This window comes from Podarcis filfolensis, assembly GCF_964270895.1.
Source record: "Podarcis filfolensis genome assembly, chromosome: 13".
Taxonomy (NCBI): domain Eukaryota; kingdom Metazoa; phylum Chordata; class Lepidosauria; order Squamata; family Lacertidae; genus Podarcis; species Podarcis filfolensis.
Window position 1 is genome coordinate 17,688,605 of NC_139615.1, and position 26,652 is coordinate 17,715,256.

At 44.4% G+C, this 26,652-nt stretch overlaps 1 protein-coding gene and 1 long non-coding RNA gene across 5 annotated transcripts in view; one reads left to right on the plus strand and one right to left on the minus strand.

Annotated features, from left to right (window-relative positions):
- Positions 1-5,587: 5,587 nt before the first annotated feature.
- Positions 5,588-26,652, minus strand: part of CACNG6 (calcium voltage-gated channel auxiliary subunit gamma 6) — a 40,209-nt gene continuing 19,144 nt past the window's right edge. Inside the window, exons 2-5 of one of the 2 annotated variants that reach the window (XR_014541307.1) lie at positions 15,107-15,181; positions 13,214-13,351; positions 9,939-11,921; positions 5,588-9,701 (exon numbers count right to left, since the gene is read on the minus strand). Coding sequence is in view for 1 of the 2 variants with exons in the window: in XM_083584110.1 (XP_083440236.1) it covers positions 11,683-11,921; positions 13,214-13,351; positions 15,107-15,181 (452 nt within the window). In the remaining variant the exon portion in view is untranslated. Of the gene's footprint in view, positions 11,922-13,213; positions 13,352-15,106; positions 15,182-26,652 lie in introns of both variants that reach the window. The other variant, XM_083584110.1, reaches the window with a different exon arrangement.
- LOC310748381 overlaps positions 13,358-26,652 on the plus strand; it is a 77,410-nt gene continuing 64,115 nt past the window's right edge. For 2 of the 3 annotated variants that reach the window (XR_014541308.1, XR_014541309.1), the window contains exons 1-2: positions 13,358-14,380; positions 23,884-24,089. This is a non-coding gene — a long non-coding RNA (uncharacterized lncRNA). Of the gene's footprint in view, positions 14,381-23,883; positions 24,090-25,319; positions 25,602-26,652 lie in introns of those variants that run through there. The other variant, XR_014541310.1, reaches the window with a different exon arrangement.

Genomic DNA, 26,652 nt, shown 5'->3' on the forward strand with positions numbered 1-26,652 from the left:
CCTCCCCTTCTACCTCCTGGCAAGCAGCAGCAACTCAGCCAATCTGAGGCCAGGTGAGCAGCAGGACCTCTTCACATTATAAATAGTAAGTGGCATCTAACACCCTGCAAACTCTGTGCAAATACTGTAAATCAGGACGAATATTCAGTGAACAGGTCATCAGGAAGCAACAAAAGGTCCAATTTGCTGGTGCCGTTGAGAAGCACATTTGTTGCATCAGGGTGCCAAATCTTCTTTAGAAACACAGCCCGAATTTGCTGAAATGTGATTGACTCTCAGCCCAAAATAGTGACAGTCCGGCAGCAGCCTGGGTTTTAGCCACTTTTGTCCAGATGAATCCTCCAGAGATTTCTACAGAATTCCTACAAAGTTTCCATGTCCGGATCTTGTCCAGGAATGTAGTCTAAATTGATGCAACCCCATGTGATTTAGCTGATCTCCACCTGAACAGAGCTTCAAATGCTGGTCAAGCAGAGAGAATTGGGATCTTCCCTGCCACATCTGGGAGAAAAGATCAGACTATGATTCCCAACACAGTTAAAGTGGAGTTGGGTGCAGACTACCCAGGGGTACACAGCATCACACTCTGGGTAGTGAATCCTCATAAGCTTAGAGGAACTTGCTCCCATCCCCAGTGAATACGGGTAGGATCACAGCCTTGTTCCAGCTTAACAGAGCAATCCTAAATATAGAAAACCATAAATTATGCGCCTGAATTACCCCTATTCCAAACTCCATTCAGGATGAATTTTTCTTACACCATCCTTTCTCTGGCTAAGTTTTGCTGGGTTACTAGAGTTGAAAGGTGTTTGGAATAGGTGCAAATCCTTGCCCCGCCCCTGGAACACTCCTTTTTAGGGACATGCTGATGTACGTTACACCAGTTTTAAGTTCTGCCAGCTGTGCCCCAGTTTAGGGAGTTAAATTGGTATATCTCCAGCTGAGCTAAACTTAGGGACTTAAGCCAGCATAGCCCCGGCTGTGCCCAGTCTCAGTGAGGAAAGACCAACACCTGCCAAATCTCGTGCTGTTGGATCTTGGGTTTGGATTGTGCTTGTTAGGGAACTTGGTTTACGCATGCCCTTGTAAACATTAAGCACATGCACTCACAGATCTACAAATCTGGGAATATTTTTTTTGGCAATATGGATTCCACTGATGGAGTTGATGTGGGAGGCTCCTATTTAAAGTACGAGCTGTTTAAGAGAATAATCAGAGGCTCACTTTTCTGTCTTACGCCTCCATCCCCCTCCCCTGCCACAAGCCTGTCTCCCAAATCTCCTTGATTGGAACAGTCCCCCTTGTATATTTACTCCAAAAAGAGTAAGGGTGGCTACCGTTTATTTGCTGTTAGCCAAATATCAGTCTTGTTTACAACAAATAAAATTTTTGGGGGCTGGGGATAATAATAAGTTGGGAGAGAGAGGAAGGCTGAAGGCTAGAATAATTGCTTAATTGTTCAGATGGAAACAGTGAAACACATACGCATTAACACCCTGGTGTGGGCACATCCCAGGACTGGGGGAAGCCCGAAAGGTTAGATCCAGGTAGATCTTTTGTTTCGGATGTTTCTAGTGACACTAGGTATTTGGCCTTTCCTTTCTTGCAGCGAAGTCAGTTTCTAGGCACTCTGCACCTCATTCCCCGAGGACTCTGAAGAACTGTGCTCTTTGACATTGGCAGTGGACAATTCATTTTCCCCCAAATGTAGCTAAAGACAATGGTCACTAGAGGGAGCTGCAGGACAGAGCAATGCTCAACTAATGAAAACTACTGCTTGCAACCTTCCCTGCACCCCAGCCTCAATCTAGCAAGGCTCCTGCACTTTTAACAACAGCTTTGTGTCTGGAAGAAATTCAGCTGCTTCAGGTTTTCCTATACTCTAGTTCCTGGAAAGGAGGGCTTAAGGTGGATGGGCATTGCTGGGCTGGGGAGTGAGCCTGCTGCTGCTCCACCTTCCCAGCATCCAAAGTCTGAGATGGCTGCTTCACTCTGCCTAATGGTAGGGCTGGCCCAGATGCTTCAACTGGGAATGTCTAAGGCAATGCCCAGTTTTTGCCCTTATCTTAAAGAGCACTATTCCGTTTCCCTTTTACAATACAAGGGAAAATATATATTCTTAAATGAGTACTGTACTTTGACCATATTCTCATTTGAATTATTTTTCCCTGTACTGTAACATTTTAAACACTTCAGCAAAAATAACAAGGGGCACTCCCAGGCGCTCACTATTTGCAGGTGGGATTCAATCACATACTACTGGCAAATTCAGGCTGTGCAATTATACTTGATTGGGGCGTCTTGTATGGCAAACCTGCTTCCCCCCCAAAGAGCAGACCTCCCCCCCCCCAATAAGGAAAGTGACAGGAAAATGCACTGGAAAATGTGGGATGACACTGGATTTGACACAATGTCGTCTAACCTCCACACAAACAAATTGGGACAAATGCTCATTAAATAGCCGATGTTATCTAACTTCCCTGCGAAGAAATCAGAACGAGTGCTCAAGAAGCAGGTTGTCTGGAAGCAGCCAAGGTACTGAATTTAGCAGCTGATGCCTAACATCCCTGCCTTAGCATTCCTCAGCAAAATTCCTCAGTTTGTTTGAAGCATCTTGCAGAGGTGTGGGTGTTTATTTGTGTGTCATCCTGCCTTCCCACATGATCAGGTTGATAGATGCCACCTGTGCGTGTTTTTATGTGGCAGTCCTCAGTGCATGGTGTTTATACAATATATAGACCACTTAACATTTCTAAATGGTTTGCAAGTATCATAAAATATTACAAATAAATGTGTTCCAGGTGATGTGAGTTCTGTATGCTCTGTTTACCCATGTGTTTATGTTTAATATTATATATTGATATATATATTAACCCCAAGTGGCAGGAAGGGTCCCTGCCTCTGGGTGGTTCATAGAATCATAGAATTGTAGAGCTGGAAGAGACCCCGAGGGTCATCTAGTCCAACCCCCTGCAATGCAGAATTTTCTCACCTAAAGCATCCATGACAGGTGGCCATCCAACCTCTGCTTAAAAATCTCCAAGGAAGGAGAGTCCACAACCTCTCCAGGGAGCCCCTTCCGCTGTCGAACAGCTCTTCCTGTCAGAAAGTTATTCCTAATCTCCTTTCTTGTAACTAGAAGCCGTTGGTTCGAGTCCTGCCCTCCAGAGCAGGAGAAAACAAACTCGTTACAAGCTAAATGTTGACTGCGGTCTGTACATGGACCAAATGCAACGATAGATAGACTTCTTTTCACCTGAAGGCAGGACCTTGCTTTTAAGGCTTCGTGGAAAATGTGTTTTGAGGAGAGATCTGAGGGACGAAAGAGCTGGCACCATGTTCTCAACCAGCATTTATTCACTGTGCCAACTAGTAAAACATGTTCTCTCAACTAACCAGTGTGTTCTCTCCAAGTAACCATGAAAAATCAGTAAACTTGAGATTCAGCCAGGTTCTAGCCATAACTCATGTTTCCACCCAAATGATGTAGAGACTACAACTTCCATCAGCACTAGCCAGCATGGCTGGCGTTCTGGATTTATAGGAGTTGTGGTCCAAAAACATGGGTGGGGGCACCACATTGGCTAACTCCTGCGCAAGATTTTGCCCGGACTCTTCCCCGCTGAACTTCCAGATTCTATATGGACTAAGGTTACCAGATGTCCCCATTTCCCAGGGACAGTCCCCAGATTTACAAATCAGTCCCCTGACAAAATCCATCTATTTAATAGGAAGTTGAAAAGTGTCCCCGGATTCATTGAAAAAAATCTGGTAACCTTAATATGGACACCATCCAGATTTTTACAGTTTCAGAGAGCTGGAGATGTATGAGTGGATATGTGTGGTGCATGGCTGTGAATGGGGACATGATGGTCTGTATTTAAACCAGCTAATACTGTGTCCATTGAGTGGCTGCAGCTTTAATCCCATGAAGTCACGTACACTGTTGGACACTGAGTCTTATTTCCAAAAGCATCGGTTTTAGCAGTTTTTCTCTGTGTGCCCTTTGCATACAGCTGTTGCTTGCAAGAGATACACGGTTGTCTGGCATGGTCTAGGTGTTTGATGGTTGCCTCCCAATTTATATTCCAGCTTGGGAAGCCTAATGAAATTGCAAAGCAGTTTTATTAAGCCTACAGTATTACTTGGAGTAGATCCTGATTACAGTAGGTGCCATTCTCATTATGTAAATATGGGCGACATTAGTGGGGTGCTTCAATGGTGTGGGCAATGGCCTGAGGTTTAAAGTTAATTCATACATCATTGTGCGTGTGTGCTTTGTCTGTCTGCTTCATATAAACAGCATGGTCTCTCTCCAGTCAAGCTGATACATCTCTGATGTATATGTGGGTTTCCCTCCCCGCCTCCCGCTTCATGTTTCTCTATCATCTGGCTGGTGGCTGTGTTTGTGTGCTCTGTATCTCCAGGTGTTGTGGGTGTGTGTGTGAGAGAGAGGTGCTTATGTGTGTGTGACATCACTATCTGCAGTGGTTGTGCATTCACATTCCAGTCACCAAGTCTGAGATCGACACAGAGACAGCTGGGCATCCCTCTGCCCTCTTTCTTTTTCTCTGCAAATGAAATGAAGATGCGAGAGGGTAGCAGGCTGCATGGGAGAGGACTAGAGAGGAGCCATTTCACATTTTCATTGGAGGCCAGGTGGGGTGGTGGGAATATTAATGAGACCTGCTCTTGGATGCATTCTAATTGAAAAAGGGGTGTATTTTAATGACATTTCTTTCCTTCCCCCCTGCATGTCACAATATAGCAATATCATCAACAGAAGAATGTGAGCTGGCTAAAGAGAGCTGGGTGCCTGGGAAGGAATTACAGTGATGTCTAAAATCTGGCTGAAATAAATTAAAAAATTGTCCAGTAGCACCTTAGAGACCAACTAAGTTTGTTCTGGGTACAGTGGTACCTCGGGTTACATACACTTCAGGTTACATACGCTTCAGGTTACAGACTCTGCTAACCCAGAACTAGTGCTTCAGGTTAAGAACTTCGCATCAGGATAAGAACAGAAATCGTGCTCCAGCAGCGCGGTGGCAGCGGGAGGCCCCATTAGCTAAAGTGGTGCTTCAGATTAAGAACAGCTTCAGGTTAAGAACGGACCTCCAGAACGAATTAAGTACTTAACCTGAGGTACCACTGTATAAGCTTTTGTGTGCATGCACACACACGAAATCTTATACCCAGAACAAACTTAGTTGGTCTCTAAGGTGCTACTGGACAATTTTTTAATTTCTTTCGACTGCATCAGACCAACACGGCTACCTACCTGAATCTAAAATATGGCTACCAGCCATAGAGGAGGGCAGCAGTTAGGAAAACTCCTCGGTTTCTCTGGGGATGAATGTGAAAGATGGTTGGGGAATATAACAGATTATGGATGCAGCTGAAATCAAGGACTTCTGAGTTCTTTAGAAGGGTTGCCAACTTCTTAGGTAGCATTTCCTCCTGCACTTTTAACCGATTGGATGGCAGAATATTAGCAGATGACGATGCTTGTTCTCATCCCCAAACAGGCTTCACTTGCTGATTTAATCAGATCAAGTTCTGTGGTCAAGGAACCCGCCCCCCCCCATTGAGTTGGCAATTTTATTCCTTAAGTGCACATACAACAGATTATGGTTGGAGCCAGGACTCCTGGGTTTGATGAGAGGAACATGCATAAGGAAGAGCTGCAGCTTAAAAACAAACAAAACCCTGGCGGGGCTTCCGTAGATGTTGATAGATAAAGAAATTCAACAGGTGCAGCACTTGGCAGGGCTGTGACAAAGCTGCTCCTCCGGAATGGATGCCCACCAGAGTTCCCTCAAGAGGGACTGGAGGTTAACAAAAAGGGTGTCTCCTGGAGGTTGCTAGGAAGCAGGGCTGCCGGGTTGTATTTTCCTGACCTGCCTCTCCCTTGCTGCGCAAAACACTGCCGAGAACCAAAAAAAGCTCCCTCGCCCTGTTTACATCTCAGGGTGTAACTGGAGAGCCTGAGGGCAGGAGGACCAGAATAACCGAGGGGAGAGACGTGTTCCTTGCTGGAGAGCATCCCCTTCTCCCTCTCTCTCTCTGCCCCCACCCCCAGTGGGGACGCCCTGTCCCCAGGCTGAGATGCTGACAAGGATGAATGGAAGATGGGCCGCTGGCTCCCTGCGTAGCAACGGCTGGGCAGAAGAAGCCATGCACAGTTTCCAGCAATTGCTGCCCCCCCCCCGCCTCACCTTCCCTCACAAGCCCCAAAAGAGCCCTCCTGGCCTTGCCACAGCGGAGGCCAGGCCTCAGGCCTGGGCGAAAAATGAAGATGGCTCTTTGTATTTGGGAGGTGGGGGAGGTAGGGCAGGGGAGTATCTCCGTCTTAAATTGCTTTTTGGCATTTCTCTTGACTGTCATTTGTTCCAAACTGATTTTAATATTGTATTTTTTTTAATCGCTGTAACCTGCCCTGGAAGATTATTGTGAAAGGTGGATAATAAACTGAAATAATAATAATTCTGTGTAATGTAAACATCATGCTGCGGTGTGCAGAAGATACGTTTGCTCTGATTCTAAATAATTTGATTTTTTTTTTTTAAATGGCCATTTCTTCTGCTTTCACATCTTTGCTGTTCAAAAGGCATTACCAAAAGGTCCAAAAGCACATTGGAAACTCATTTTAACCAACGGGAACACTTTTATATTAATTTATTTGCCCCTGGATCATGTTGGCTCTCCAAGGAACCTGTGTGTGTGGCATAATAATTCCAGGGAAACTTTTTATAGGGTGCACACTCTTAAAAGAGCCTGCTTTTTTTGTGCAGGGTAGTCAGTGCAGCCTGTATCTTTAAGAGACCGGCCTTGCCTCTATGAGAAACTCTTCTCACCCTTTTTGGGTTAGGTTACCTCCATAGCTCATTAGGAACCCAATGTAACCTTAGCCTTGTCTGTGGAGCGGTTGAGTTGCTGATCTGCTGCTCATGAATAAATGCAAGTAATGAAATGGAGATCTCCTGCTGCTTCCCTGGTATTAGGGCAGACTTGTGGCATGGTTCCCCAGTGAGTACCTTTACCAAACCCACAGGATGCTACGTGGTGTTAGAAGTGGATTACGGGTTGAATAGAGCCACCTGTTTTAATATGGTGTGTGCCTGGAAATAGGCCAAGCCTCTCAAAGCCATCTGGAAATGATCCTCTGTGGATGCCACAGTTACTCTTTACACCCTCCTGAAGTGGTTCTGGGCAATACAAACTGGTCTACCCAGCAGGGCTGGTTCACATGTGCGCACAGATCAGCAAGTAATAATGTTGGATATATATCTGAGCGTGTGTGTGCTTCTCGCCCCCCCCCCCCATGCGTAAGTACAGTTAATTCTGATCAGGAATTAGCACCTAGAGCATTCTAAATTCAATACAGTTGTGGGATCGGCTTAATCCTCATTACTGCTTTTTTGCAATTAATCAGGGTGGGGGAGGATCTGAGACGGTCAGCCACGGACATCTTTGAACACCAAAACTCTCAAGTTCTCCACATACCTAGCACCCAAACCTTCATCAATGCACCTGAGTGCCCTTTGAACCCTTTAGCGCTGAACTGGAACAAACGACAACTGGGTTTTCTGTGGATTGCTTTTTGTTCCAATTTAGCACTAAAGAGTGGGTTTTCTGGAAGTGGCTCGGATCCATGCCTAGAAAACACGACACAAGCAGGAAACTTCTCACACCTATGCTTTCCAGGTATGGGACAAGTGTGGATGAGGCCTAACTTAGCGATGTCTCTCATCAGCAGGGCAACCATGGTTACGGTTTGCCTTTTTGTGTTAAAGCTTTAAAGAGCAATTACCATTAATGGGCCCTAGGTATAAATTGACTGGTGAGTGATGTAGCTCAGTCTTGTATCTTTAGCCTGCTAAGAAAATAAGGATAGAAAATAAGGAAGAAAGTCTCAGGCAGAAGGCAAAAACAAGGGGGAGAAACTGATAAGTAGTGAGGGGAGACTTAGAGGTCTCAGGGAAGTTGGAGTTGTGCAGATTCTTTTATATTTTATTTACTACATTTATTTGTATTCTACCTTTCCTCCAAGTTCAAGGCAGTGTACATGGTTCACCCTCATTTTATCCTTACAGCAACCCCATGAGGGAGGTTAGACTGAGAGATAGTGACTGGTCCCAAGTTTACTAAGTGAGTTTCATGGCTTTGAACCCAGGTTTTCCTGAGCCCAGCCCAACGCTCTAACCATTAGCCCTAGCAGTCTGTGTGTTTGCACCTCAACCATAATCTCAGTAATCTTCCACAAGTTTTTGGATGCCTGAACACCATGGATAAGATGGTTTCCTTTCATGCCATCTATCCTTTAAAATATATTTGAGGGCTAGAAACAATGTTTGTTTGTTTGAAAAGAGGCCCAAGAGTCTCAACAGCTATAAATTCTCCGTGATGTATATTCAGGTGATACTGAATTTTTACCACCTGCCATGGGACCCAGTCCCTGTCGCTCCCTCTCTCCTTTATTCCTTAACCTCTTTCCACTTTAGAGAGCGTAACACTCCCATCTTCTCTCAAAGCTTGCTTTTTTGCCCTTAGATCTGTGTTCCGCTTGTCACCTGGTTCGCTGATGCTACAACTTGACAGTCGTCTCTTCCCATCAACCCAAGCCAACACATGAATTTTCAGCACACAGAGTACACCAAGGAAAACGAGTTCTCTCTCCAACTCCCACCCCAATCTTTCTTGGAGAAATTCACTTAGATGCAAAGCCGAACGGACAGCCTGGCAACGATGCCTCAGTGGCTCGTTCGTGGTAAGGCTTGGACAGTGTATCCTGAAATTATAAGAACATGGAGAGCCTTTTCAGATCACAGGAGAGGGAAAGTTCTTTTTCTTTCTTTTTAAAGCACGTTTGCCCCAGCTGAGCATTATTAGCACAATATCCAGTTCGCAAACAATGTGTGTGTGGGGTGAATCGATAGCCTTGCTCAGAGTGGGTCGGTTATGCTGCACGGTAACTGCAATCTGTTCATCGGTCAGTGTTGATTTTAAACACAGGAAGTAAACACTTATGCTGGAGAATGGAAGCATGCAGCCTAGAGCCAGGGCTGCCATCAAGGGTTGGCATCATCTGGCAGCTGCCAAGGCCCATGCCTCCACAGAGGGCCCTGCAGTGCTGCTGTTCCCCCTTTCCATGGCCACCCGTTTACTCACACTATCCCTGTGGCCTAGTGGGATCATGCAACTGAGCAATAAATATGAGAAGGGGCAGTCCCTGCCATTGCCTGTTCACTCATCCGCCCTTTCCTTCTGGGCGGTGGTGGGGATTGGGGCCAGAGGTAAAGGGAGACTAAATGAGTGATGTCAGCAAGGTGGAAGGAGTCCAACTGAGAGCATCTCGCACAATATGTAATACCCATCCTATCTAGAGAACCTGTGGCGCTTCAGATTCTGTTGAAGTCCCACTATCTCCGATGGGAGTCCATCAACTTCTGGAAGGTCGCATCCCTAGCCTAGAGCTAAACTTTAAAAGAATTTGTAAAAGGCAGTTGCTTTGGTAAGAATATTTTGATAGATGTACCCTTCTTCCTTTTATTTTTTTTAAAATGAGGTCATGAGTGTACCCCCAGCTGTATGGAAAGCTGAGCCTCCCAAGACAAGAAGGTCTGCAAACTTTAATCAACAGGTCAATCGGCTGAAACTTTTAACAGCCAGTTTTAACCAGGCAGGACGGTTTTTAACAGCTGTGCCTGAGAGTTGGAAGCAGACAGTTGTAATGGTGACTGGTTTTCACTGGGAGTGCTTGGGTAGGAGGCAGGGAGACCAACAGCAGGTGGAGCCAGAGCCAAGCCAGGCAGAGCCCCCCCCCCCCGGTTGTAAGGCAGAAGGCAGGCAGGTGTTTGCGGAGGGTATACTGAGGCAGTGCCCCACCCTCCCCGATGGGCCAGCCTCCGTTGCACAGCTGTTGTTGTTTAAGGCACTTGCTTCTGGTGTATTGCCATAATAAGATTGTGGTACAGAACTTCCTGAACTCTCAGTTTCAAGGGAGACTGCCAACAGCTCTCTGCATGGTCTTTGCCAGGGCTGAAAGAAAACTTTGTCCAGTTTCAAAAAGTGGTGCATTTACAAAGTCAAATCTGGAATTTCAAGTTGTAAGAAGTATGTATTATTATTATTACTAATTATTATTATTACTTTCTATATTAATGCCACTCCCCTTATTTATAGGTTTTGCCAAATTCTCCATAACATTTATATCAACGACCTAAGATTTAAGGGAGTCTTGTTGAGCACAAATGCCCTGAATTCAGGATATGATCCAGTTGCTCTTTGTGTTCTCCTAGTACCTCTTCTCCACACAGTGCTCTTAAGGTGGGCATTTTCTGCTCCCACCTTTTCTCCACAAGCAGAGAACTGCACCTGAGGAAGAGCTGCCAGCTGGACTGAGTCCTTGGCATTTAATATTTTCCATGCATTCTTTAATACGTCACCTCTAACAACAGGAAAAACTGGGAAACGTTAACTATTTTTTTAAAGGTGAGAGTAGGATAATTTTACTTTTTTGGCAGGAAAAAATCATGTTTTGAGAAGGTTGCCTCTAAATTCATTTTGGGGGCTTCCAGATTGTCACTATATTCTGGTGGGATTTAATTGCGTACCGGCAAATCCAGGGTGCACAATTATAGTTGATTGGGAGAGCTTGTGCAACATTCCCGCTTTCCCAAAGGATCTGCTTTTTTTGCAGTAAGGAAAGTGACAGGGAAACGCACAGGAAAGTGTGGCATGGCACTTGCTTTGATGCCACTTTGCCTAAACTTCCCGCAGACAAATCAGAATTAATACTCATTAAATAGGGATGGGTGCCCAATAAGCAGTTTGTCTGGAAGTCCCCTCACTTTTGAAAGCACTGAGCTTTGTGGCTGCTGGCAGGGCCCTTGACAGAAATTAATTATGGACCCAGAATTTTTAACCCAGAATGACTGGTTAAAAATTGCCCTGTGTTTCAGGGTACCTGTCCATAATTCCTTGGGATTTCTAGGCTGATCCTGTGTGTGGTTTTTTGCCACCGTGTAAGAGTCACAGGGCCAGTTGGGGACAGGGTGCTTTTAATTTTTGTACTTGGAGGTTGTACGAAGAAGAAAAAGGAAGAAACTCAGTTTTACAGGGGAAGGATTGGGATTTTTGCTCAGCGTGGCACATCACTCAAGGGGGGAACTGAGACGAGAATCTAACGCTTGACCGCATGGCGTAGATTTAAAGGAGTCCAAGACACGGCCCCTCCATTGAGCTATAAATAGCCATTTATAAAAACCGGGTTTAAAATACAGCCCTTTATCCTCCCTCCCCTCGTAATTTCTCAGTTCATTAGCACAGCTGTCCCCTCATTCACAAGCAGAGCCCTTTCCTCATTGCCGCCCCCCCCCCCCCGCCAATCTAAAACAAAACAAGCACTAGAGGTTCTATTTACAAGTCACAAAACAGGGAAGGGAGAAAACTGAGTCCAGAGAATGGAGAAAGAGGGCAGGCATGTAGGAGGGAGAAGGTCGGTTCTTTCTGCCCCCTAGGGGTGGGTGGAGGTATATGTATGTTTGTTTGTGTGTGTGTGTGTGTGTGTGTGTGTGTGTGTGTGTAAGAGATATTTGTGTGTGTGTGTGTGTGTGTGTGTGTGTGTGTGTTGGCAGAATGAGAGAAAGAGAGACTTTGGGATTCTCTCCCGTACGGTTTTTAGGAAGCGTTGCTGCTGCTGCTGCGGCTTTTCATGCAGTATTCCCAGGGCTTTTTGGGCAAGCCAGGGATGGACAAAAGGATAAAACAGCCTCCGCCAAAGATCAGGATAGCCCCAGCCGCCACTGCACAAGCCACGGACCAGGAATACTCGTACTCCAGTGGGATGGTCTCATCAGAGGTGATAAGCCACCGAACCGAGTGCCGGAAAACCTCCAGACATATGAGCACCATAATGCCTAGAGAGGGAGAGAGAATAAGTGAGAAGGCAGTCCTGGGAGTTTTGACGACCTCCCTGCCCCATCCCTGGCATCCTCCCCAAATTCTAGTTGTGAACGAAGACCGCAAACAAAGGACTATGGGAAGCTTCCCGGATAGACATTTGGCTTAGAGTTAACTGGACCACATGAAGGTACACTGTGTTGTGTTTTCTTTTAACTGTCACCAGTTGCTCACTTAACTATGGGTGCTTGGCCCATCTAGTACAGCATCCTGTTCTCACAGCGGCCAAGCAAGTGCCTGGAGGAAACCGGCAAGCAGGCCTGAGTACAGGAGCATTTTCCTTACAACCTGCCATGGCTTCTAGCAACTAGTATTCAGATGCATCACTGCCGTCAACCATTGTGGCAGAGCATAGCCGTCCTGCTAAGTAAGCTTAAGAAAAGGTAAAGGGACCCCTGACCATGAGGTCCAGTCGTGGCCAACTCTAGGGTTGCAGCGCTCATCTCGCTTTACTGGCCGAGGGAGCCAATGTACAGCTTCCGGGTCATGTGGCCAGCATGACTAAGACGCTTCTGGCGAACCAGAGCAGCGCACGGAAACGCCGTTTACATTCCCGCTGGAGCGGTACCTATTTATCTACTTGCACTTGGGCGTGCTTTCAAACTGCTAGGTTGGCAGGAGCAGGGACCAAATAACGGGAGCTCACCCCGTCGTGGGGATTCGAACCGCCAACCTTCTGATCGGCAAGTCCTAGGCTCTGTGGTTTAACCCACAGCGCCATCCATGTCCTTCCGCTTAGTAAGCTTAGGTTTCCACAATTAAAGTAGTCTTGAAGTTCTTTTGCAACAAACCTGCTTCTGTCCACTCCCCCTTTACTCATGAAGGAAAGCAATGGGAAAGTAAAGCGTAGGGTAACCATTGCTTGATGCAGCATTGTATAACCTCCGCCCAAACAAAAAAGAACGATCCAAACCAGACAGCATTGTGTAACCTCCCTGTTGAAAAAATACCCAATCTTTATGGTTGCATTCGATGCCCAGTGCCAAGCAAACAAAATAGGAAGCACATAAAAAATGCAACAGAGTGAAAGAGAATAAAATAGATTAAAAAATGTCACAGAGTAAAATGAGATGGGCATCAACGACTTAAAAAAGGTTGTGTAACCTCTCTGTTAATTTTGCGCAAGCAAACTGGGAGAAATGCCCAATAAAGAGGTTGCCTGGAAATGACATTTGTTTTTCAGGAACGCAGTGGCTGGGGCAGCAGGCCTGAACAAGGGGAGGAGGCTTCGCAGGGTGGGCTGCCTTACCTGATATGATAAAGAAGCAAGATGCTGGTTTCAGGAGAAATTCGACCCCTTTGCTCAGAGCCACCGTGATGCAGAGGGACCCCATGGCCATTAGGGTGATGCTGACGAGGGACACAATGGCCGCCGTGATGTTCAGTTCTACACAGCGGTGCCAACCAAGCCAGCAGGAGGGAGATAAAGCAGACATTTGTAGACGCAAAGAGTGACGGATTCACAATTACCCACTTGACCTGCTTCCTGTGTATGTGTGTGTGTGTGTGTGGCATGAAAGGGAATGCTCAGCCTCTGTGGCATTACAGGGACACACAGCCACACAATCATGTGCTATATGATAAACTGCCACGGCTGAGGTGTGGTGTTGAGTGAGGCCCGATAAGAATGGAAGTGTAGGAGACGGGACAGGGCAGCTGGAGAGCGGCTTGGTAAACCAGCCTGAAGGGACCTGGGGCTGCAGACGGAGAGGAATGCCAGAGAGAGATTCAGCTAACTGCAGGTTATTTTATGTTTTCGAAGGGAGAGCCGCCCGCCACTGCTTGTCTGTCCCAGCATGCCTCTGTGTAATCTGAGATCCTCTGAAAAAGGCACGGGCCTTAACCTAAATAGCCTGCTTAAGGTTAAGATTCTTAACAGTTTTTAAAAGCTTTAGACAGCAGCACGCCACCCCACTCCTGTTAAACTAGGGCAGGAGTGATGGATTGACTAATCAACCAAAAACATGGGCAGATCTTTTTAATTTTCTAAAAGTTATTTTGCCTGCAGGTGCTGGGCAAAATCCCTCCTGGTTCCCTCCCACTCTTCTAACTGTGGTGATTTTTGCTATGACACATACTGCAAAAACAAAAGGAAGGGTGCCTGTTGCTTCAGAGCTCTTGCTTTTAATAAAAACAAAAATGTATGCGTTTCCAAATGATTGCTCAGTGGATTCAATCACGAAAACGCGTGGGACACTGACTGCGATTTCCTTAATCAGGTGGCAGTCCGAGCACTAACCCCCGTTTTCTCCTCGAGTTTCAGTTTGTAGAACGGCCTGCCTGAGGGAGGAGCTCTGTGAAACTGAAAAGCCTGCACAATGCACTGTGTGTAATGGCAGAGACTCTTGCTCTTCAAGAGTGGGCCTTCCCTGTACATGTATTGCGTAGGGTGTGTGTGGTAGAAAAGACTAAAGAGGTGCGGAGGGTCATGTCTTTGTGTGAGCCGAAGCGTTCCTTTGCCCTGTCCCTTTTATTATTTACTTATCCTACCCCTCACACCCAAAGTCTGTAAAACAGATGAGCGTAAAATGGCGGCCAATTCAGTTACCGTATCTTTCCGTCTATAAGGCGCCCCCATGTATAAGATGCCCCTTATTTTGGGGGACTCAGATTTAAGAAAATGGGGGGAGATGGCCCAGAGTATAAGATGCCCCCTAATTTTTGACATTATTTTTTAGGGGGGAAACCTAGTCTTATACACAGAAAAATACGGTAATTCCAAATCTGTCTCTCATGTTGCTTTTCCAGCACCTGCTTGGAGGAAAGTACCCTGGATGATGAGGAGATACAAATGCCTATGTGTAGCAGAGCCCGCCCGCCCCCAAGACCCTTTGCCTCTTTAAATATTGTGTGTTAACTGCTTAGATAAAGCTGTTGTTATTCTCATCTAGGATTCCTTTAAGAGTATTGGCTGCCCCAGCATTGAAGAATCCTGTTTAGAAGCGACATAAAGGGCTATGTCATATATCGTTTTAATTGTGTTTTATTGATAGTTTATTTAAGTTTGTAAACCACTCTGAGCTCTTGGGCAGAATGGTGGGATAATAACGTAATGAACACGGGCGTTTTTAATTTGTTCCTGCTGGGATTTTGCACAACGGGCCAACAAGGCTCCCTGTTTTCGATGGGCTGATGGACTCACCTTTTTTAGTAGTCCTCTGGAAGATGTGAGCATTCTCCCCAGTAGTGAAGAATTTGAAATAAGAACAGTTGGCTTCTGAAAGGAAGGCAGGAAAAGGGCATTGAAAAAATAAGAGCAGAAGGCGAAGGAGGGAAAATAAATGGAAGCTATTGTAAATTCTCATCACACACTTTGTGCCAGATATATATGGTGTAGAATTTTTAAAAAATGTGCTTTGCTGGTGGTATAGTTTTCCGGTTTTGTGCAAATCTGATGGATCGAAAGAAATAGAAAAGAAGTGAATGCACCAAGAAAGCAGTGGTTATGGGAAGGGGAGTAGCAGAAAGTGTCAATTGATCCACCCACCCCAAAACACAGAAACAAATAGTATTTGACCCTGAGTGGAGCACTTTGGAGCCCAGTTTTACCCAATTTGTCAATTAACCCTGTATCAGATACACCCTAATTTACAAGGGGGAAGCATAAAAACTGGTGTTACATAAATTACAGTAAATGGAATTGCAAAAAGCTGCAAGCGCATAGTAAAATCTGGTGTGGTCCAGTCTGGAGCGACATAGGTAGTGGAGAACACAAGAATGCAAATTCACTGCTCTAAGATGCCGCTAGCTAGGATGCTTCAGTTAAAATGCAAATATATATGCCTGCTTTCTCTCTATCCTGCTTAACACAAGAGCAAAATGCACTGTGGGTCCGTTCTCCTAGAGCAGAGTTCCCCAACCTGTGGGTTGTTGCAAAGCCTTTGCAAGTGGGTCACAGGCTTTATAAGTAAACCCCAAATAATTACTGCTTCTAATCCTTAACTGGTACGATGAGTACCTCTTTCAACTTTTTGTTTCGTTGGCATATTATAACACTGTGTTGACACTTGTAACCGAGCATCAGAAAGGCTCGAGTCTTATATCTTGACACCTGGGAGCTGCTCTCTGCCGGCTGGTGGCAGATCCGGTGACAGTTCACCATAAGATGCTCGTAGAGGGAGTTGTTTTGAGTGACTATTACAGCTCACCTCGGCTGCGCAGGCTCTTCGGCCCCTGTCAACAAATTCTGCATTGACAGGGGAGTTACATAAATTTTTTGCTTGGATGCCTCAAGGAATTGTTATAAAATAGGCAAACTTGCAGTGAAACTTGCTCGAAACCAGTGGCTGCTGAAGACGTAAGGAGTAAAATCCATGTGACAATACCGGTAAATTGATAGGCCAGCATACCACGTAAATTATTATTATTATTATATACATGTGGAGCTCATCACTAAAATACAATATGTGAACGGAAAATAGCTTCGTTTGTTTAACCACAAATGTTGTGACAGTCCCTTTTTCCTACAGTTGTATACATTATAGACTAGTTGGCATCTGCCTGTCTTGGGAGACAATGGAAGAGTGTGCCTTTGGGGGTGGAGTCGAACTGTTAGGAGGTTATTATAGACTACACATGCTAATATATAAAGTGCATCTGCTAATTTTGCAACATACAACATTGGCTCTGGGATAGCTCCGTTGGTAGAGCATGATGAGCATCTTGATCTCAGGCTCGTGATTTTGAGCCCCACGTTAGGCAGAAAATTCCTGCATTGCAGGGGGTTGGACTAGATGTCCCTCATGGTCCCTTCCAACTCTACAGTTCTATGATTCTATACCCTCCCTGCAAACAAGTCAGAATGAATGCTCAAGAAAGAACAGGCATAAAAAGATTCGTGCAAGCAAAACAGGATGAACAGGTCACCTGGAGAAGCCTTTAAAAGCAAAAAGCAGAGACTTCCGGGTTGGTGCCATTGTTTAATGGCGGATTCCCTCCGAGCTCCGGAGGGAATCGGCTCCGTAGCGTCTGGGTCTGGCCGCTGCGGCGAAGCGGAGACCCTTAAAATCACAGGCGCGGATGCCTGTGAACACAGAGACTCGGCGGGCACCATTTGCGCCCCCCCAATCCGCGACGGAGCCTTTTTAAAGGCTTCGGAACGGAGGCAGGGTGAGGCGTGGTGCTGAGAGTACTCCCTCGCCTACGGAGTGAAGCCGCAAGCCATTGACAGAGAGCGCCAACTTCTTCTAAGATCGATTGGATTTTAAAACATCAACCCGTGAGTAATACGGAGATTGGAACTTTAAAAAATTTCTTATCTTGGATTTGGAACGAGCGGGAAGGGGCTAAAAAGGAAGTCCACCCCCCCTCTTTGTAAACAACTTAAAGCAAAGGACTGGGCAGCTAAGGTCGAGAGAATCTGTTTCTTGTTTTTTCTAACAAAAGATCCTGACCTCACGGTCTTGACATTATAAGAAGATATTCTGGAGGATAAAAAGAATTTTGGGAGCTGAAACTACACCCCCCCCCTAGACCCGGGAACGTCCGATGAGAAAGCCTGTTGCATGGAAGATTTTGACAGCTGTCAAGTGAGCTGCTAGTCAGCTAGTTGTCAGCTGGAAAAAGAGAACATTGTTTCTGCTGTTTTTGCTGGTTTATTCGGTATAACTTGTTGAAAATAAGGTTGATACAAAATAACTGGACTTTTGGTTTCTGAGCTGAAAGGAAGATCAAGGAATTAAATCCCCCTAGAGGGGTAACAAGGATACTACATTACAAAAATGGCTGGAGTGTGTAAATTCCAAGCAGAATTGGACAGAGCACTTGTTCTCTTGGGAAACTTACAAGATGAATACGATGCTTTGTCTACAGAGGTATCGCTATTACACTGGACAGTAAACAACAGTTTGGAGTCTGATAAGGATTTGAAACAGGAAGCCTATTCAACTGAACAAATAAATGAAACTGAAAGCGTAGACACGATGGAGCAATATGGTGTTTTTGAAGAAAACGAAGGAGGAGATGGAGGTTTGCAGGAGTCAAAGGAGAGCTACAATATGAGGCCTGACATGATGATAAAAAAGGACAATAAAAATTGGATGCGGAAAGCCTGGTTTGATTGGGAGTTTGGAAAATGGAGAGATCCTCTTTGGAGGAGATCTGAAGACCTGAGGATTATAAATTTGTTGAAGGTGGAAGCTGGAGCTGTGGGGACATTTGGATTTGAAAGAAATTTGAAACAAGAGTTGGATTACCCCATAGGCTTTGCTTTTGCTTTTAAGTATGGAGGACTGGCTAGAAGCAACACCGATTCTGTTGGGCCGGAGCCCCTCCGAGACCTGGGACTTAACATCAAGGTCTATCAAAGAGACCGGCAGAAAGGAACTGAGAGAGACATAAGGGCCTCGGACCTGAGATCTCCAGGCTAAATAAATAATATAAAGACTGATGGATATTGGTTGGGGACTGGAACCGGGAGAAGGGTGGGTGGAGGTTGGGAATCCAAAGGGTACATAAGGATAATTTGCATTGCTTTGTTTGTTTTATATTTTGTTAGTGGTAAGGAAATTGGGTAAACCGTGGAAGGGAAATTTTGGTCGACTTTAGGAAAAAGGTTTAAGAATAAATTAATGAGGTATAAGTATTGATGTGTAATCTTAATAAGGTGAAATTGGTTTTTTCTTTTTTTTAAATTAAGTGAAAATAAGGTTGTTAAAAATAAATTGAGGAAATGGAAAAAAGAAGTAAAGTAAAATAATAGTATGCTAGAATAAATGTTTAAGTTAAGGTGAAGAAATAAGTTAAGGACTTGCTGAATTGACAATTTAAATTGGAATACAAGAAGGGGAGGTGTGAGGAGGTCTGAGAAATAAGGTTGAGGAAAATAAGTAACAGAAACTTTATGTGTTTTTTCTATTTTTCTGTTTAGTTTTGAATATGCTTTTTTGTGTTGTTTTTATTTTGTTTATTTTTTGGTTTTGTTTGTTGTGTGTTTCTCGAAAATACCAATAAATATTTAATTAAAAAAAAATAAAAGCAAAAAGCAGAGAGCACATCATGATTTCTTAAAATGCTGCACAGTTCTGTGGTAACTTAGAAACAGATAGGTGCCTAGATTTTCCAAATTCCCACCATATTTGCTGGTGGATATCGATTTTAAGCATCATATAGGGATATTGTTGAGAAACTCGGGAGTTAAGGTAATGACTCTGCAATTAGCCAATATTACGTACACACACTTTGCTCAGGAAGGAGACAATTTCTAGAACATGGCAACCGAAGCAGAGGTTTCGGGGGCAAAGAAAGATTCCTTTCCTCTCAGGCCTCAGGGATTGTCCTTTCCGAGATTTTACATTGCCTGGTGGAGTGGATTTAATTGTGTCCCCAGAGAAAGAAGAGCTAGCAATTACTGCAGCCTTTGCAGCTGGACAAATTCCAGGTAGCCCCAGGGTATGGGGAGCAAGTGCACCATGTGGTTGAGTGAGAGAGAATGTGCATGCATGCATGTGTGAGACATTTACAGGAATTATAATTGTGCTCACAAAAATGCTCATTGTTAAGTCTACTGGCTCCCTGGTTCTCCCCAGCAACAGCTGCCTCTAGGTTTTTGACCAGTAGGGTTATATTCAAAGGAAGGCAGGGAAATGGTCCGGCACAACATCACATGTAATTGCGAGATGTATACGCAATACATTAATAGTGTGACAGGGCCCTGATATGTTTAACAAGTGTGTAGAGGAGGATGTGGCCCATAGTGTTCTGACAAGGCCCACTACTGGTACAAGTGCCTCCCCTAGTTGCCTTGCGCCTGGCAGTGGCAGGCGGCCATTTTATATTCTCAGAGCAATCTCAATGCAGTGTCGCTTTGGGGCACTCTGAGAAATTAAAATGACTGCCTGCCACTGTCACCACCAGCTAAGCACACCACTGGGGTTCTATCAATGTAGAAGGAGCCCCAAAAGAGGGCTATTTGCCAAGGGCTCCCTCAAATGTGGTGCTGGTCCTGGACAACATAAGACTATGAAAAAATGAAAGAACGGCATCTCTGAGCATATGCTTGGTCCAGTAAAAATTATTTGGAATGTACAAAAACAATGCTGAATTAGAGAATATAGCATACTCTCAGATCTCTCCTCAACTCCACCCCCAGGCTAACTAGACTAAATTGAATTTGGTTCAGAATTGCACTCTGGCCCAAAATTCATTTTCCGATGTCAGTTCTAATTATTAAATGGTGAGTTATCTCACCCTGAAAAGCAGTGATGTCTTATCTAACTGTCCTCTAGAACTGGGGAGAGTTCAAGGCACACACCGTATTATATTAAAATTATATAAGGGCAAAGGAAGAATGGAGATTAGTGATGGCAATCAATCTGAATTGGTTGCTGAGTTTCAAGCACTACAGTTGTCCTTGGGAAAATAAATTTCCCAGCAGCTACTTGCATAGCAGAACACCAGGCAGCAGAGGAAGAAGGCGAAACCCATCTTCCTTCGCTTTCTGCCTTCGCTGGAGCCACCATTACCACCAAATAAATAGATTGGAGAAAAGGGTACATTTGTATACCACCCTCTGGAAATGACCATCAAAGTAGGATCGGATCCACTGCAAAGCAGCGCCACACACTCATAACTCAGACAGCTGCTCCAGAAGGATACCACGGTTGATGGTATCAAAAGCTGCTGAGAGGCAGAGGAGAATTAACAGGGACGCATTTCCCCGTCTCTCTCCCAACAGAAATTTGCACCCTGACATCGAACAGCCTTGGAAAGAGTTTACAATTTGATTTGTTGATTGTGTTAAGTTGTGGGTGAACATATCAGACGATACAGCGATTCTTCAAACAGCTCTTGTTTATTCACAGGCCAGAACAGAACTGAACTGAACTGAAGGGTTCAGCCAGTCTGCTTATATAGAGCTCCACTACAACGCAACAGTAACCACTTTCTGTAACTATTCAATCACTGAACGTCACTTTCAATTCCTTATTTGCATATGTGGACCTGAGTGAAAACTATCTACAGTATCCCCCTGCTGGCCCAGGGTGAGAACTTCAGTACATAGGCCTGGCAGAAATGACGAGCAGAATCCGAAACCAGGGAAGAGAAGCAGCGCAAGAAGAATGGAAAAAGTTCAAGGACTATTTAAAGAAATACTACAAAATTAATGAAAGTTAGAATGATGTTGGACTGGAAAGTAAACGGTTACTATTAGTTAGGGTTAAGACAAGGAGAATAAGGAAAGATTAAATTTAAATTAAAATAAGGGAAGATTTGCTGAGTAATTGATAAGAATTTGGAATACAGAAAAGGGAAGCATGAGGAAGTCGGGGAAGAAAGGTATAAGAAATTAAGATATGAAATGGTACATGTTTTTTGTTTTGTTTTTGTTTATGTCTGTTTATGTATTTGTTATATGTTTGTTACTGTTATAAAAACCTTTAATAAAAAAAAATTTTTAAAAAAAAGAGAACTTCAGTACATAACAGATTATATAAACTGGCTCACACAGTTTGAGCATACAGATGGCGGCGTGAGGGGGGGGGGATATTAGCCCCACTTCCTTTCCTCAGACACCAATTTTGTTTGTAAAGCTTTGTCAGTGAGCCGAGAGCAATGCTGAGGTAGACTGCTGAAATATAGTGCTTTGCCCAAGACAACTCCATCGATGACTTTAAAAAACAAAACCTATTACACGCCAGCAAACTTGCATATGATTGCCATGTGTACACTTTCCAGACATGTCTTCCAGTGGTTAGTTACTCAGAGTCGGGCCTAGCTCAGCAAAACGCAGGGATGGCTCTGGTTACAGGGAGATAAGCCAGGAGTATTAGCCAAGTAATTGGCTCCAATCCCTGTTTTCCGGGCTGCGCTCCAAGCTGTGGCCCACCAGCCCAAGCCGATGATTGAGTTACAGCACAGTCACTCAACCCTGTCAGGCTAAGAAAGAAACCAATCACTCCTGGACCCAACCGTGGGAGACAGCTGAATATAGGGGCCCTGGCTCTCAGCCTTCCCATTATGTCACACCAATCCCCAGTTCCTTCCCACAGCAACCAAAAACGGTTGCTGCAACTCCCTTGATTTCACTTTCTTCTCCTGGACAATCTGGGAGTCCTGGCTTTCAGCCAGATGTAAGCCATCATTCTACACCCTATTCCAGTGAGGCCTGGTTGTCCATTTTGCTAATCCATGGTTGATTTGCTTGATGTATTTTTAATCCCATCCTTCCTTAAATGAACTCAGGGCCAAGAGCCAGGTGTGCAAATGTGTCTGTGTGTCCCTTTCATCCTCACAACAGTCCCAGAAGCAGGTTGGGGATCAGGGTCCATCCGCACTTAAATTTCCTCCACGTATTTTTACACCATGGCCCACACTTTAAAGCTCCGTGAGCAACCACGCTTTGTTTCGCTCCAGAGTTTTCCCTGCGAAAACTTCCTATTTACTGAAAAATGGCAATCCGCAGAAGACGCAAATTTGCTTTAAAGAGACTGTTTTCAGCGTCACTGAATAAGCTTTGTGGCTAAGGACTGGGCTTGAACCCAGGTCTCTCTATATCCGTGGTTGCCAAATTTAACCTCCTCCCATGAGCCACTTGAAAATTGCTGAGGGCCCGGGGTGGTGGGGGGGAAAGAACCGCTTAATTATTATTTTTTCTGCCAATTGCAGTTCCATATAATTCAAACTGTAATACGATATAAGAAATGAAAGAAGCAATAAATATACAACTGAAAATCAATATGAATATTTAATGTGATGGATGTGCCATCTCCCATATTCAGCCACAAACCCACAGACACACCACAGACCACCTGAATGAGCCTCTTGGAACACTGGTGGTTCATGACTACAGTTTGGGAACCACTGCTTTGAATGTAAATCTAACACTCAAAATCATTACACCTCACAGGTGTAGCAGTTGCGACACACAATGATGCCTTCTTATTAGCTGACTCCTTGTTCATGTACTCCTTATGATCCTTTTTTAACCTTGTAACTCCTCCTGTTTGCTTTATGGGGACAGAAGAGTTCTACCAATTTTGAAAATTAAAAAGGAAACAAGAAAGCAGCCTTAGTGCAGGGCATTTTTCTGAGGTCAGAATGAATTTGGAGTTGCCACAGAAGCCTCATGCTGATTTCTTACCCTCAGTCACCCATCCCCATTATGGTAATAATTATAATTAATAAACACTCTCATTAAAATATGTTGGACTTTAGTTTTATTAATAGCATGCATATACTACTGAACAGAAAAAAAGGTATCTTTAAAGATGCCCCAGATTCTTCCACCTGAGGCAGGTCATGCCCCACCTTGCCCAATCAATACAACCTAAGGCAGCTTCCTGTGCCTATTCATGGTCTAAGGGGGACTGTGGAGTAAAGCAGGCTTGGCAGGTGGCTCGGTCTGGGTACCCACCATTTAAATTTCCCACAATGCCCCAGAGTGGTGCTTGGTGGTAGTGGGATTGTGAGGAATTAAAATGGCAGCTGCAAACCTGTTGCTGCCTGTCACCTCGTGCTGCTTCAGGAACCTGGAGCCTGGTGGGGACAAATGCAGCCCCCCCCCCAGCTTCTCTGTCTGGTCCTTGGGAGTCTCCTCACACTCCACCACACCCCTAGGCACGGCTTTGCACCCTCGCTGAATGTTTTAGCCTATCTTATTCAGCCCTTTTCAGGCATTCATTTGTTTAGGATAAATGCACATGGATAGCAGGCACGTGGCCACAGGCTTCCAACCTATGCATATTTGTAAGAATGTACAGATATTTTAATGATTATGTTTTGGTCAGCATAAGAGCCTGTCACTCCCCCATGGGTATTTATTCTATGCAAATGAACAACTCTCTTTATTTGGAAGTCTTATTGACAGCCTGTCCTTAGGACTTGGAAGGTTTTTGTTTGTGCCCCGTATTATTTGTTCATGTGCTTTAGATGCTAAGTTCCAGTATTCAAAACATGTAAACTGTACCTTTTTGTCTGCAGCTGAAGAAGATATGAATGATCCTTCACGATTACATCTCAAACACAATGAAGTGAAATCTCATACAGGTGATGGTGAAGGCCAGAGTCAAAATAATGTGGAGCAGTTTTTACTGGAGAGATTTGACTTCTAACTGGAATTTGAACCTGCTTCGCTTGGACATTATTGCTTTGAAGCCCATTTATACTTCAGTTTTTCCACTGACTTGGTAAGTTTAATTTTGCTTCAAGTGCATGTTTTCTTATGGATCTTTAATAGCATATTAAATGTGTGTTTAATGACCCTACTTTGAGTACAATACTCAGGTTTGGGGTTGCATCGCCTATTCTTGTGGGGACTTTGTTGGGTCACATATAAATAGATGTTGCTGATTTTCTCAGCTCTCAGTTATTCTATGATCAATGTTTTTTGTTACATTTCTATTCCACATTCACCGAACACAACACAGTACAGCATACATGTGGTTCCCAGGCAGTCTCTCATCCAAGCACAGATTAGACCCAGACCTGCTTAGCTTCAGCAAGGTGACGGCATCCATACCATTCTGGAAAGACTTTTACACATTAAGTGTGCAGCAAACAAGTGATAGCTATGCATGTGTGAATTGGTTCTGGAATGCAGTTTCGAATAGGCAGAAGTAAAAATAAAAGCTGGTGTCACCTCTCTCCGCTTGTCAGTAGATTAGGGTTGATTCAAAAATATGTGATATTATGTCTGTAAGATTAATCCTGCCCGTAGCTGTCAACCTTTCCCTTTTTTAAAGGGAAATTCCCTTATTCCAAATGGGATTCATTGCAAGAAAAGGGAAAAGTTGACAGCTATGATCCTGCCTATGACAGTAATGGGTTTTGTTTTATTCTACATGTGCTCAGCCCTTTATTTTTATTGTGCCAGCCTGATGTGTATTTTTGCTGCTGCTGTTAGCCCAATTAAAAACAAAACAAAAAACAAAACAAAGATTCGTGATGTTGTAGTTAAGAGTGTCAGACTAGAATGGGGGAAACTGAGGTTCACCCCCAACCTCACCCGCTATAACCTCACTAGTGACCTTGGGCCAGTAGTTGTCTTAGCCTAACCTACCTAACAATATTGTGATGATAAAATTTATATGTGAAAGACAACTGTGTATGCTGCCTTGAGCTTATTGGAGGAAAGGCAGAATATAAAAATAATAAATAAATGAAGTTCTATTTCCCTGAGTTTTTAAAATAACCTTTTATGTTTGTATTGCTGCTTTTAATTGATGCCCTGCTGCTGCTATGTTTATTATATATCCGATTTTGGCCCTTGCCGCTAATTTACTCACCTTATGTTGATTAGCTTTGCCACCAGCTGCTTCCCAAATAAGTACTTGTTAGATAATTAATGCTGAAGCATGCTTTAAAAATCCTCAGACTTTTGAGAGGTTTTTGTTATTCTAAGCCTCATTCTTCTTCAGATATCGCTCAACTTGAAAAAGAGAATGGGAGGGTCATTGCAGAGCCACAGCTGTCAAAGGTCATTCATATAGCTGGATATCAGACAAATCTAATGCTTCAGAAATCCAGTAAAGCGTTGCAGCTCTAGGACTGGAGTTCACCAGACACCAAATGTGAATTTCATTTATGGAGTGACAGAACCTAGGTCATCTCACCTTTGTTTAAATCATCTCTCAGAAACTTCTATCAATGACAAGGAGCCCCAGTGATTCTGCAATAAAGTCTTCTCTTTGGAAATAATAGCTCTCTGCCTCTTCTGCCTCAAGCAGTTGGTCCCTTACCTTTCCCACCCCGACCTGGCCACAGTGATCCATGCGACGGTCATCTCCAGGCTTGACTACTGTAATTCGCTCTACGCGGGGCTGCCCTTGAAGCTGTCCCAGAAACTCCAATGGGTACAGAATGCTGCAGGGAGGCTCCTCACGGGGTCTCTGCCATGGGAGCATATTCACCCAGTGCTTTTCAAGCTGCACTGGCTCCCGGTGGAGTACAGGGTCAGATTTAAGGTGCTGCTTTTGACCTTTAAAGCCCTTCACGGCCTAGGACCCTCGTACCTACGGGACCGCCTCTCCCGGTATGCCCCACGGAGAGCCTCAAGGTCCATAAATAACAACACCCTAGTGGTCCCAGGCCCTAAGGAAGTTAGATTGGCCTCAACCAGAGCTAGGGCCTTTTCAACTCTGGCTCCCGCCTGGTGGAACGCTCTGCCTCATGAGACCAGGGCCCTGCAGGATCTGATTTCTTTCCGCAGGGCCTGTAAGACAGGGTTGTTCCGCCTGGCCTTTGGCTTGGAGCCAATTTGATTCCCTCCCTCCCTCTCTTTCTTTTTTCTTTTCCTTCTCCTCCTGCGATGAGGCTACATTTTAATATTTTAATGTTCCATTATTTTAATGTTGTATTTTATTTTTGTTTTTAAGTTGTAATCATTCATCTTGTTTTTATTATTGCTTGTAAGCCGCTCTGAGCCCGGCCTTGGCTGGGGAGGGCAGGGTATAAATAAAAAAAATATTATTATTATTATTATTCTGCTCTGTCTCTCCGCTTTGACAGTAGGCTTTCTTACAGGTTTCCTATCTGAACTTTCTCCAGACTTCAAAAAAACATTTCAAATTTTGTAGAGTTTCTCCTCTTCCTATATCCTTTCAACTCTACCACCTCACCCTTCATCTTTAGCAAGCTCTGTTTTCAATGGCTGCTGTAGGCCATAACCATGGTCTTCATTAGAACCTACACAATGGGGAAAGGAGTCGGTTCTTTAGCTCATTTTGTATTCTGCTGCTGGCATTACACCTT